Here is a 13,589-nt window from a genome sequence, read left to right as displayed (position 1 = left end):
AAGTTAAAAATGTAGAGTTAATATAATAAAAATTAAATATAGTTAACAGATAAGTTAATTATAATAAAAATTAAGGAAAAGAGAAGTAAAAAAATTATTAAAATAAAATATTTTTAAAAATATTAAAGAAAAAGAAAAATTTATTTAAAAAAAAAAGCTTTTTTTTTATTGTGATATATATATATATATATAAATAATGAATTATAAGAAATTTCGAAAATTTCTCTATTATAAAAAATTATGTTTTCTACTTAAACTAAAATTTATCTTAATGAAGACTATTTTTCATTCCTTTGAATGCAATAGGTTTGTCACAAAATCAAATAAAAGTAAGATTATTAATCGCAATAATAATAACTATTTTTGCTTTAAAAGTAAATTTTCTATCCGATATGAAAGCTGATAAATTACATTTCTAAGCGCAAATAGATTTAGTACATCGTTTGAAAGTGGACTTTCTCTTCTGTTGTTACACCTCTGCTATCTTATCACCTGACCTTGTTCCTACTACTCCAGGCGTCAAGCGTGCCGAACTCAAATGTAAGTAACGCCCTATCTGATTGGTCAACAGGCAAATAAGTCTTGTTGGCGCCGCAAAGGTTTTTCTCCAATCGCATTAGTCGTTACAAGTTTGTGTTAGGAGTTTGATGACGTATGATAAAAGCTCCTCCTTCAAGGATATTCCTCCTCTTGTGTTGGCTGCTCCGCTGTGCGCCAGAAAAATTTTTTTCGCTATCGATCCGAGCTATTTTGTGTTTCTTCGGTTTTGCGCCCGAAACTTATTGTGTGACCCCCCCCGGCTAGTGTTTATTTATTTTGTGTAACACAATTAACGCAAGACCCGAGCCCCATCAGCAAGTAAAAGTGTGGTCCAACTGACGAACCAAAATATTGTACACGCGTTTCGAGATTTTCACCCAAATCTTGATTAAACGACGAAATTCTGTTGTGATCTTTTATGTTGTGTATTTCCTCTGTCGTTTGCTTCGAATGTACATGTGGGCTTGGTCGTCCATGTTTTCGAATGAAAAAGAGAAATGTTTACGACAGCTGGTCCGATATTATGCTGAGTGGACCGGATTAAAAGTTCTTATTATATTCCAGGATATGTGATATGAATTTTGTGCTATGGTGTTACGATAAATAATAAACGTTCATATATCTTAGTGTGGGTGATTTGGAAAAATTTGTTTATGATATTTTTCCCGCCTATACAACGATATTAAATTATTCTGAATGGTCGTGTTTATCAATGGTGCTGGTTAGTGCCGAAGGATCGGAGCTAAGAACTGACATGGAAGCTCCCGAAAATCCTATTCTATTACCTAAACAAACAACCTGGACCAAAGGGGATGACCACATGGTTTTTCTTGACAACACGCGCCTTAAATGTAAGTCTTTTTTTTTTTCTAAAAAAAATTGTATATTTTTTCCCCTCACTATCGTCTGCTCCTATTATTAGGGAAGCGCACTGTCTGCAGACGAAAATAGGATCACATGGTTTACCTTGGCAACAACTGCATCATACATACAATTGCGTAACTGTTTTCATTTCTGAAAAATTAATCTTAAGGATTTACATATGTTACTTGTTCAATTAAAACCTTCGTATTATAAATTTATACATATTCTTCTTTTTTTTCTTTTTTTTTTGTTTGCAAAATATAATTTTCATAAATTTCTGTTAGGCTTTAGCTGGCTGAAAAAAAGTATGATTCAATAGTATTTGTAATTTTTAAGTAGTTTTTTGTCATATTTTTTTTATCCTTAATGTTATGATTTTAAAAAAAACTTCTAACATGGGTTTATTGTTTATGTTTATCACGTGGGTTGCATGTTTACGTTATGAACGGGTTATTCGGAGTCATCAGAAAATTCGTAATAATTTTCTGAATTATAGTTTCATTTATTTAAAACATATACCTGTTACTTTCGAATTAATGTATATTTATATATTTTATTAGTTTAATAAATTTAAATTGTAGTTTTAAAAGTTATAATGTTTGACTGGATAAAATTGTCCTGATTTACTCGTATTTTAAATTTTTTTCAGTGGTTTTAGAGGCAGAATATTGCGTTTCAATATTCTTTGTTTATTGCGTGGGCTGCGTGTTTAAGTAATTATTTATGTTTAAAAGATAGACGGTTTTCTTTGATACTTGTTCTCATTTAAAAGAAAACTTCACCATGCGACTTTTATTCGAAATATTATTTTTTAAATAATTATATAAATTATCATTTCCTTATTATAAATCTCAGTTTTTACACTATGAAGCGCGGATTCCACCATCTACTCAACACCCCCCACTCCCATCAAAAACTTTTATTATTATTATTATTTTTTAAAAAAATTAATCATTAGAATGATATAAACCTGACTCTTTAATGACTCGTGAATTTTATTGATCGAACTTAATCGTTTTATTGTTTATTATGCTTCGTTCGATTGTTTGGTTATTATTTTGATTATCAATACTCTTAGATTAGCGCAAGTATTCGAACTAATCTAAAAATAATGTGCGATCATTATTGTTTTCTTTATCACCATTAATACAGATTGTGGTGTTAATACACTGAGAAATTTGTTTCGTGTATTTTGGAGTTAAAAATAATTATTATTGTGACGCATGTAGTGAGTTACAGATCATTAATTTTAATATTCTTTTGCTTAAAGTTAATTCGATAAGTTGATTTACAAATAAAATTTTTTAATGAAATAAAATTTATTTTTAAATGAAAATTAATGATTTAAAAAACAAGAGCTCAGTCCCTCTTTTTTTAAAAACCAACCTGTTTTCTTTTCATTTGTTTATTTATTTCCCTAAATATTTGCTTTTTTTTCAAGTCTCGAAGTTCAAATGTATTAAGTTTGCATTTTCTTGAATTTTTAATGATATAAAACGGTTTTGCTAATCGAAAATTATTTCCTAATAGCATGACTTAATTAATCATTCACGTATTATTACTTATTTTTTAGTCCATTGGTTAATTGTTTTTCTGATTTTTTGCTTTTAAAGAGTTGTTCGGCTTATCCTATAAAAACTATTTTTGTCCAATATATTTCTTTTCGTTTTTAATCCACGTGTGCGTTTTATTTTGTATTTTTAATCGTAATTTCAATAGCTGCTTAAAATGATTAAGGTTTTTCTTATAAACTTAAGTATGAAACGAATTTTTACAATTTAATTACAGACCTTTTTCCTCAAATATAAAAATTATTTTCTTGTCACGTGGTTCAAATATTTAGCGATAGTGGCGACATTTTTAAGAAGTACCGAATTATGTGAATGACCCGGTTTCTCCAGGTGTTAGAAAATCGCCACTGAATTTCTGTGTAATTCAGTTTTTTAAATTTAAATTATTCTATTCGATATTAAGTTACATTACAAAGGACGTGCCTCTTTCATTTAAATCTGATACTTGACATTTATTTTTTATTTTCAAGAGCCCTATTATTTGTTGAAGAATAACAATGTTCGAAGAAGTGAAATTTATGCGTTGCTTATGTTTTTAAACTTTTAAAGTTTGAACTAGTTTCTCATATATTTGTTTTTTTTTGTTAAAATATTTTTTTTATTTGTTGATTGTTATCACGTGGTTTTAAATTTTTAGTTCATTGTTTTTATTTGCAATGTGTACTTTTTTTTCTCCATTTCTATTATGCTAAGTTTCTTTGAAATGTCATGTGAGTTTATTCATAATTTATTTCGTATTTCTTATCGTTCTGGAGCTAGGTTGATTAATCCTTTGTGTTGAGGCATGATAAAGTTTTTCATGTTAGAAAGTACGAATTGTTCACGTAATTTTTCAAATTTTAGTTATTTTTCAGTCACTCAGTTTTTGTGTTTAGTTAGTTGTTTTTGTTTATGGTTAAGTTTTTTTTCCGTAATACTTTTCTTGATTTTAATTTAAATTCTTCCGATTCTTAATCCTATTAAAATAGTTAAAGTGGTTAATTTAAACTTTGCTTTTCCAATTTCGAATCATAACTTTTCCAATTTTAGATGGTTTGATTCTTAAAAAGATTGATTCATATATGCATGAAATAGTTTTTCGCTTTTGAAATTATTCTCTAAATTTATTGTTAGAATAGTTATAATTTTATTTGTTTTTTAAATTCATTTTTTGTTTTTTCTTAGTCATTTTTTAATGTTTTTTATTTTCCCTTTTTTGTTTTGAATTATCTTCTCCGTTCTATTTATTTCTTAAGTTTCATTAAAAGAGCCGCGAGGATACATTTGAATTTTTAGCTGTTTTCATTTCCGTATGTTTTAAAACACGAGATCATTTTTCCTCTCTGAAATTATCTCTCCATTTAGCTTACAATAATTATTGTTCCAATATTTATGTTTAGGTCTTTTTATGTGTAGGAATTCATGTAAAATTCTACAGCTAAAGTGCTTCAATCTCTGCTTATTTCATATTTCCTTATACAGGCATCATTTACTTATGTTTTAACATCTTAATTTTTTTTCTTCAAAAAAATGTAACGAAAAATAACTAAGAAATTATGTTAAGTAATATTTTTAATCTACTATTAACTGTGAATGAGTTTGAAAATTATTTCACCAACAATAAATAAATAAATAGTAGGATCGAAAGTCATCACCACTTAGGGGATCCCCAGAAATGATGAATTTTGACCTTACTATTTATTTTTTCTTTGTATATTGGATTTATCCCCTCTGACGCATGTTATGCTAATTGCTGTAATATTAAGTTATAAAATATTCTTATTTTTGGAGCTGCTAATGTAATGAAGTTTACTATTCTTTTATGTTGAGATTGTAAAAATTAGGCTTTGTTTTGTTTATAGTTTTATTAAATATTTTCATTTATATAAAAATAACAACTTGTTTCGACGATTTTTAAATGATGTGCATTGTCACTTCCAGTGCTATAGTGTGCCAAGTGTTCCGTTTTGTGCCAAGTGTTCTCTTGGCTGTGTTTACTTGACTACTTTACAGCATTTTATAGGGGCAAAGTAATTATCTTCCATTTTTCCTTACTATTTGTCTCAGTTTGTATTCAATAATTAATTAAGTATTAATTGTCGTCTTAAAAGAGCAGGCAAAAACATTTAAACTTTTAAATATCTTTTTAGAGATTTATTTAAAATTAAAAAAGTTTAAGACGTTGCAATTTTTAAAATGTACAATATTGTGCGCGTTTTATAAAAAGTAAATTTTTATGTATCTCATGCCCATAGTATTATAATAAATTATTGACCTTTAGCTTTGGGAAGCTGTTAATAGATATCTTTAGATTTATGACTTAACTGCTTAATAATTTTTATTTTGTTGACTTGTATGGCTAAATGCCTGCTTGTTTTGTTGCTTTAATGTGTGTTCTATCAGTCCTCAAATCGGATTGGGGATTTAAAGTGTTAAAGTATATTTTTAATAATTATTATTTAATGCACACTCCATATGTTGGATTAATCAGTTTTATTTTTCTATGTATTTAAGCAAAATTTTATATACCACTGAAATTCGTAAAGAAAAATATATTGGAGCAAAACCCTAATTAATTTTAAGTTTGAAAATAAATTTTCACACAACAGTTTTTTTTTCTTCAATTGCTGAAAGTTTAAGTTTCAGAAAAAAACAATTTTCAACAAATCACGCGAGTTTCTTTTTTTAATTCTAGGAGCATATTCTGTTCCTGAAATAAAGATTCCATCGTTCCAAAGTAAATTGCCGTTAAAGAGGAGTCTTTTTTGCGATTCGCAGAACGTTTGTAGAGGTCCGTCAACGGACACTTCACAATTTTTGTTTTTAAATACTTTAGCTCAAGAAAGGGTCCTTTCACAATATTAAGGGTTTTAAAATTAGATTTCCGGCATGTGTAAGGGTTGGAGAACTGGCCTTGCATCAGAAAAGTTCTGGGTTCGAATCCCGGGTAAGGTTTGGATGTTCTTTCATTCTCTGTACCATCTGTCTTTACTGTGGGAGCAACATTGGCCCACCTAATATGGTGCCCCGGAGAAGTAGCCAGCATATCTGCCCTGTAAATGCCTGTATGACGAAAGGTCATTCCCCTGGCGAGCATTGAAAAATAAAGATTCTTCACAAAACTCCTTTATTGAAAGAAGGAATTGATGACGATTTTAATTCATAGTTTGAAAACTAAATTTTTATATACTTTTTATAAAGTATATATTTAATATAAAAGTTTAAATTTATTATTTTATAATATATTTATGTCTATATCAAAATACAAAAATGTAATCATAGTTTTTTTTAAAAATTTTTATGCAAAATAATGACTTTCTTTTCACTTTGCAAAGACAGGCTCGAGACAGCAAGAACACCATTTTATATTAATTTTAAATTCTGAAAATTACGACTTGATGTTTCACAAAAACGGGACAGACTTGGGTCGGGACCGACTATGGGTTCTCGTGATTCTTCACAAAGGATAAAATAAAAGCATGAGCTTGTATTCACCAAACTATGAAAAGGTTTTTCGCAATTTCACGAAAGCAGAACCTTATGTATTAAATCTGAACTGACTTCGGATTTGTCTGGAGGCTGTGTATAAAATATAGTGCAGTAAATAAATGAGTAAAAATAAATAAATCGAAGGAAACTATTGGAAGAAAATAGAAGTGTTTCTAAGTTAGCGTAAAAGTTCCATTTCTATATGACTTAGAAATGGATACTATTGTTAGTTTCGTTTAGTACTCATAATTCTTCAAGTTTAGTGACTTCCCCTCTTTTCATTTTCCACAGAATCGCTTTCTTTCTATAATTTTTCTTCTCTCCTGATATTTTCAACCCTTCCCGGAACAAGGGAGACCAACCGAACAACATTCTTAACATACCAGCTTCGTGTGGTAATTCCGACTATTACTTTAGTATGCGCCAATTTCCCGTCCAGTAATAATTATTACTTCTCTGCGTTTTTTTTTTTNTTTTTTTTTTTTTTTCTTATACCATTGAAGGTTAATTTTCTTGGATGAACTTAACCGGAAACATTAAATCTCAAGTAGGAGGATAACATCTCATTTTGATCTGATTTTAATAAAAACTTTACCATATCTATTATTTATGCAACATTATTACTTATTTTTTTAAAAGTTTTTTTTTAATATTTATGATTATTCATATGTTTTGAAGTTTGGGAAACAACTTAATTTCTCGTTATTCTGTTTGGTTTTAATCTAAACTATGTTAGCATTGTACAGTGCGCAGAAAAAAAATCACCCTGGATAACCTTTGATCTAATGATTTATTTTTCACGTACCAGGTGCTCAATCTTGATTGCTTAAAGGGGTGGCCACGAATATGCTAATTAGTGCAGTCGTTATTTTATGTTACGAAATTGGATACAAAACATACAGTTAGCAGTTTAAAAATTTCCCCCTCTTTTGGAATTTTGTCTTTGGCAATAATTTTAAATATTGTTGTATTAAATGTTCAGATGCATGGCGCAAACTGCTGAAAAAACAATGGAAAAATTGCATTGAAAAAGACGAAAACTCTTTTTTGCCAAGAGCATAGTATAATACGATCTCATCAAAGGTGATTTTTGAAATGCGTTAATTCCAACTCGCATGTCGTAGTAACATCGTAATTAAAATATCGGGATAACTGTCGAAAACGTAAAGAAATTTCTTAAATTTACAATAAAATCAGCTCGGATAAAGTGCGTCCCTATATTGTATTAAAAGTATCACAATTAAAACGACTAGGAAATGCATGGAAATAACTGCAAAAAGAATGATCGATAAATATTTAGGATTTACGATGAAATCAGCACAAAGAAAGCGCGTCGAAAGGTAATTATTTAAATATGCCATTCTAAACGCGCATGTAACAATATCGTCGTAATTCCAAGATTGCATGGAAAAGCAAATAACTGCCTTATAATGAACTTAGATTTAAGATAAAATGGCATTAAAAAAGGCATTAAAAAGTTATTATTTAACATCTTTAATGGTAGACGGATCATGGGTTAGAATCCCCTTGTCTTCGGGCCACGTCAGGGAGGTTTTAGTGGTTTACCTCACTATGTAACGCAATGGCGGATTAATCCAATCTAAGACTCCTCGACAAAGTCTAGTTTGTCTCAAGGCTCGATCCAGGAGTTCCTTTGTCTTTTGGGTTGGGTGCAAAATGACAAGGCTATGGAATTGAACATTGATAATCATAAACTAACTGCGTCGGCTACTCAGAGCCGGTTATGAAATAAAATATTTTAAGTATATCAAACTTTTGAATTAAAAAAATAAAGATATTTGCAAATTAATTGTTTACTTTTGTGAAATATACTTTTTTTTCTGAATTTGCTATGAAAATGTAAAATTATATGAAAATATAGTAATTTTTCTCTTGTAGTTTTTACCTGTAGATTTTCCGAAACAGAAATATAATATATCCTTTAGTTAATTTTTTCCATGCATTCATCAACGAGGGAAAAGCAAATAACAGCTCCGTTATCTGAAACGGTTATGACGTCACAGAGAAAGTACGTCTAAAGCGAACCGTTGGGGAACCGAAAGCCCGCGAAATCTGAAGAGAGGTAAAAAAAGAAAAAAAGGAACAGAAAGGTAGTTTGGGGTTCTAAATAGTGTCTGGAAGAGACCTTGAAGGCAACAGATGTGTGGTGAAAAGAGAAACCCCCCTCTTCTCTTACCTTTTATTTACCTGGTACTTAAGGTTATTAAGTCTGCTCTGGAGGATTATCTTCATCTAAATGGATTCTTCCCCCTCTCATCTACACACTTTGCTTATTTTGATGTGCTTAATTGTTTATTACCTTTCTGGAGACTTCTTTTATGTGCCGGCGAAATTTTATTCATTTCCTTATCACATATTTGTGATTTTAGGAGCTTTCTTATAAGTCTCTAATCATTAAATTTCTTTTTAGTTTAGTCATCATTATTAAAAATAAAAAATAAAAATAAATAAATAAATTTTGCCTATATTTGAACTATCAGGATATGTTTGCTATTAAATTTCGTTTTCGCTGTTTTTAATGCTTATACTAATAACGCTTTGCAGTACTATTTGTGATGAACAATTCTCTGTAAATTTTTGTGTTAATTCAAGCAAAAGGTTTACAATGAAGTTGAATGAAAAGTGTCAATCATACTGTCACATTGTCACTCTAATCACATTAATTTTTACATATAAATATTATACACACATTAATTTTCACATCACTAATCACATTAATTTTCACATATAAATATAAAATACTCACATATAAAAATATAGGATAATAAATATATTGAATTTTTTACATATATATTTTTCATCCAAACTTTTGCCATACCGTAAATTTAGGTCTGAGGGTTACGTGAAGCGTTAATCGCTGTTTGCAAATTTTATAATACTGTAATAGTAATGTAAATAGTGTTAAATACTGTCGTAAACTCGTACAACTGTAAATCCGATTGCTATTAGAGTGAATTAGTGATAAACCAGTAACTAAATTTGTGATAGTTCAGTAAATAATGCAAATACATATTTTCGAATACAAATATTGCAAACCATGCAGCAATATTATACTTATAACCGTTTATGTACGAAAGGTCGGCGTAATCCTTGTTAATTGCTGATATAATGTAATTCTTATTTAAGAATTTCAAGGGTTTTTAAATCATAATATGCTGTCCTGAATATTCTAACTCAAGTAAAAAATCTCAGTTGTTTCTATGCGGCTTGTTTCTTATTTGATGGTGCAGGTGCTGTAGACGCACCTGCTTTTTTTGTCCTTCTAAGAGGGAAAAAAAAATTGGTTTTGTTCACATCTTTGCAAGTTTTCTAGAAAAAGGAAATGCATTTTTTTCCCTTGATGTTCATTGTGCCAATATAAGTAAAAAGTAACGTATTTTATTGTATGCTCCCTTTCAGTTTTGATTTTTAAAATTTTTTTGAGATTCTGAAAGGTGTCAGTAATTTACAATATTATTGTAAACCATTGTAATAATATTATAACTAGGGATCTGTATAGAGTTTTTACAAATATTTGAAAATTATACTCATAATTTTGTGAATAGTTAAATCTGGGGTTCTCAGACAGAGTCTTGTTTTGATGATTTTATAAAAAAATCTTTAAAACCTTTTGTATTATAAAGAAGGGTAGGTTGTTGCTTTTAAATTATAAATAAACACAAGATGGCACTTAACACTGAAAACACGGAAATAAAATATAATTATCAAAAATTAATCTCGAGTTTCTTGCATGTTAGATTTAAAAACATCAGTTAGATTGTATCATCACAAGAATTTTAAAGCGTTTTATTGTATCATCGCGGCAATTGTGATAATACTAAAATAAAAAGGTATAAAATACGAAGAAATAAATTAATCGAATGAAATAATAGAAAAAAACTTTTTTTTCCCTTCGAAATAAATGTTAAGTTCATTTAAAATTATTTATGAATCATTCTTCTCCCTACTATAACTATGTCAACTTCTGTGAGTTAAGGTGTCATCGGCTTCGTTTTTAAAATGAAAAATATTTTGACGGGTTTATTTTTATGATGAAATAACTTGTGAAGACTTCCTTTTTACTATAAAATAGTTTGTGAAGACTCCATTAACGGACCCGAATTTCTTCTAAACCTACCATCATTATCAATATTTTTTAATTTACATTCTGATAACGCTTTTTCGTTTTGCATTATTTATTTGGACGTTATATTATGTTTTCAAATTTGAGTTTTCTGGTCCCTTTTTATATAAAATTCTAATTACAAATTTTATAGTTTACTATATTTTCTGGTGATTGTGGTTACTATTTCGATCGCTTTGTATATTTATCTCAACGGAATTTTCTAGTTATTTCTGCAAATATTTCTGTTGTAATCAAAATTGTCTAAAAGGTGTAATACATTCATTATAATAATGACTAAGAACCAAATTAAATGAGTATTAATTCTCATTCCTTATCTGTAGATCGTAAAAAAATAGTGACATCTTTTTATTTATTAAAAAAAACACTCATGGGAAATGAAATGTAATACTTTATGTATTAATTTAAAAATTTATTGTAATCTTATCTTAAGTAAATTTTTTTAACTCTCATTATTTATCTCTTTAAATCAACAAAATTTTAATAGCAATATGAGAAAACCTAGGGTTTGCAATGTTTTTCTTTTTACTCTTCTAAAATCCTTGACCCTTTCTAAAATCCAAACGGAATTGGCAAACCCTTTGTGTAATCGTTAAAAAGACTCAAAGAAATAATAATTTTGGTTGAACAGTTGTTTCCCATGTTGCACAATAGTACACAATAAGGAATTAATCTGTAATCATAAATCATCTTTGAACGAACATCTATAAAACTAAAATGGTAGCTCTAAAAGTGAATAATTAAAAAAATAATTATTAAATATTTAACAAACTTACGGTTTCCTAATTAAACATTCATTTTATTTTAGGGGAAAAAACCCTATTTGAGGGAACGAAGAAATTTAGTTAGACTTTATGTCTGATAGTCTTAGATGCATTAGTATGCTGAACAATCATTTATAAAGTTAAAATGGTAGCTAAAAAAAATTCAATCATTTATAAAATTAAAATGGTAGCTGAAATAAATTAATTCAATATTCAACAAACTAATGGTTTCTTAATTAAACATTTTATTTTAAGGGAAAAAAACCCTATTTGAGGTAACGAAGAAATTTAGTTTGATTTTATGTCTGATAGTTTTAGATGTATTAATATGTTGGAAATCTTTTCTCACATACATGAACTATGCTAAAAGGTAATAAAATTAAATGAATTTTCTTGACTAAATTGTCTCATCATTCACTGAACAACAAGTCAATTGAAGGGTGATATCGTGAGAAAACACTCATAGGTGCGGTCAGTGCCGTACCAATTATCCCTGTCGCCGAAAACATGTTTATTTATTTTAAGAAAGGTTATTAAATCTCAAAAATGAATGAATTGCTCCAATTAGAATGTAAATTTTTGTTTGCTTATAATTATTTTCATCTGATTTACTGGAAAATTATTGTATTTTCAAGTAGTACTCAAATTTATATTTCACATAAAACAGTATAAATTTTAAATAAAACATGTAATGAATTCAACGCGTTGTAAAAAAATGAGTTATAAGTTAATATAAAGAGGTAATTTAAGAAATTGTTTTCTTTTGCGAATAGTAAACCTTTCTCTTTTAGTATGGCGAATGTCAAGTAAAGTGACCACTGTATTATTATTTTATTGATGATTTGCTGGATATTTCGAAAAATATAGTGTAATAAAGAAAAGAAGAATTATTTGTGCTTATGTATTTTTTAAAGCGATAAGCTGTACATTTTTTTTCTTCATATTTTTGGTATTTTTTAAATTTTTTTATTTTAATCATAAACTTGAATTTTCCTCCGTTTTTCTTTGGTTCCCCTAAGTGGTTGTCTAGGTTCGAATAATGTAAGATCCAGCCCTGGGCCAGGAAGCAGAATTAGCCTGGTACGATGACAGGCATCGCAAAATAATAATAATTGTAATAAAAAAAATATTAAGCTTCAGTTCACTACTTCCTCTTAGTAATGCATTGATTTTATCATATATTGTACTATACTGTTAGCTCTCTTCAGATAAATTTAATTATCCTCTTCATGGTATTGTAGATCAATAAAGTGTTTAATGATCCCGGGATAACTCAATAAATTTTTCCAATCGAATTTTGTGAGACATCTAAATCGTCTTGAAAAGAAATGCGTATTGAGTTGTTTGATGATAATGATGTTAAGAAAATAATCTTCGTAAAAAGTATTTTCCGAGAGTAAGTAAAGTATTATATGATGCTGATATATATTCATTTTTGTGTTTTAATTAAGTTTAACTGAATAGTTTGATAAACCCGTAGATTAAACTAATTGTCCTGAAATCTGTCAAATAATTTATCAGGATTGGAGTTATGGATCATAACTTCGATATTTTTAGCTGGAAGATCCTAATTTCAAATATATGCTGTATTATAATTTTTTGAAATCTATTTGTGGTGTTAACCACAAGCAATAAATGTTTTTATTTTTTTTATTGTAGTTTATTATTTTTTTTAATTTTTTTTTTTTTACTGTTTTGAATTTGTAATTATTCCATCGATCTGATAATGACAATGTAAGACCCCATTACCATATTTAGCCTCTAGAATATTTGAAAATTCAAAATTATTTTCAGTTTTGCTATTTAAATCATTGCTCTTAAGTCTTTTATTTAAGTCATACTAAAGAGTTGTAAGTCAGTCAAGTCATCATTCTTAAGAAATAAGAAATCGAGCTCCAAAATCTGTGTGCTTGAGTTTTTATCTTAGGGAAGAGTTGCGCAAGTTTGTCCCTATATTATGTTTCGTCTCAGGGAGAAAGGGAAACATTAATAATTAATATTAGTCTATTAAATAGTTTGAGGGAATGATATAGTTCTCACGGTTCGATTTAAGGGAAAACTCCAAAATGTTACCTTATGCATACTGAATCCAAAAATAAGATGAGGATAGAGGAAGTAAATAATTAATGATTAGTAAGCGTTTAATGTTGAATAATAAATTATTTATGAAGGAGAATCTAGATAAGAAATAACATGAAAAGATTAGTTACAGCTTTGTATAATATATATATATATATA

The 13,589-nt window shown here is 28.4% G+C and overlaps 1 protein-coding gene across 1 annotated transcript in view; it reads left to right on the top strand.

Moving 5' to 3' along the window:
- Positions 1-675: 675 nt before the first annotated feature.
- Positions 676-13,589, top strand: part of LOC107446636 (dual specificity tyrosine-phosphorylation-regulated kinase 1A) — a gene marked incomplete in the record, with an annotated part of 54,737 nt that continues 41,823 nt past the window's right edge. Inside the window, 1 exon segment of the mRNA XM_043042173.2 lies at positions 676-1,391. Coding sequence (XP_042898107.1) covers positions 1,253-1,391 — 139 coding nt within the window.

The sequence above is a fragment of the Parasteatoda tepidariorum genome, chromosome X2 (genome assembly GCF_043381705.1).
Source record: "Parasteatoda tepidariorum isolate YZ-2023 chromosome X2, CAS_Ptep_4.0, whole genome shotgun sequence".
Lineage (NCBI taxonomy): Eukaryota > Metazoa > Arthropoda > Arachnida > Araneae > Theridiidae > Parasteatoda > Parasteatoda tepidariorum.
This window is presented reverse-complemented; position numbering and strand designations above follow the sequence as displayed.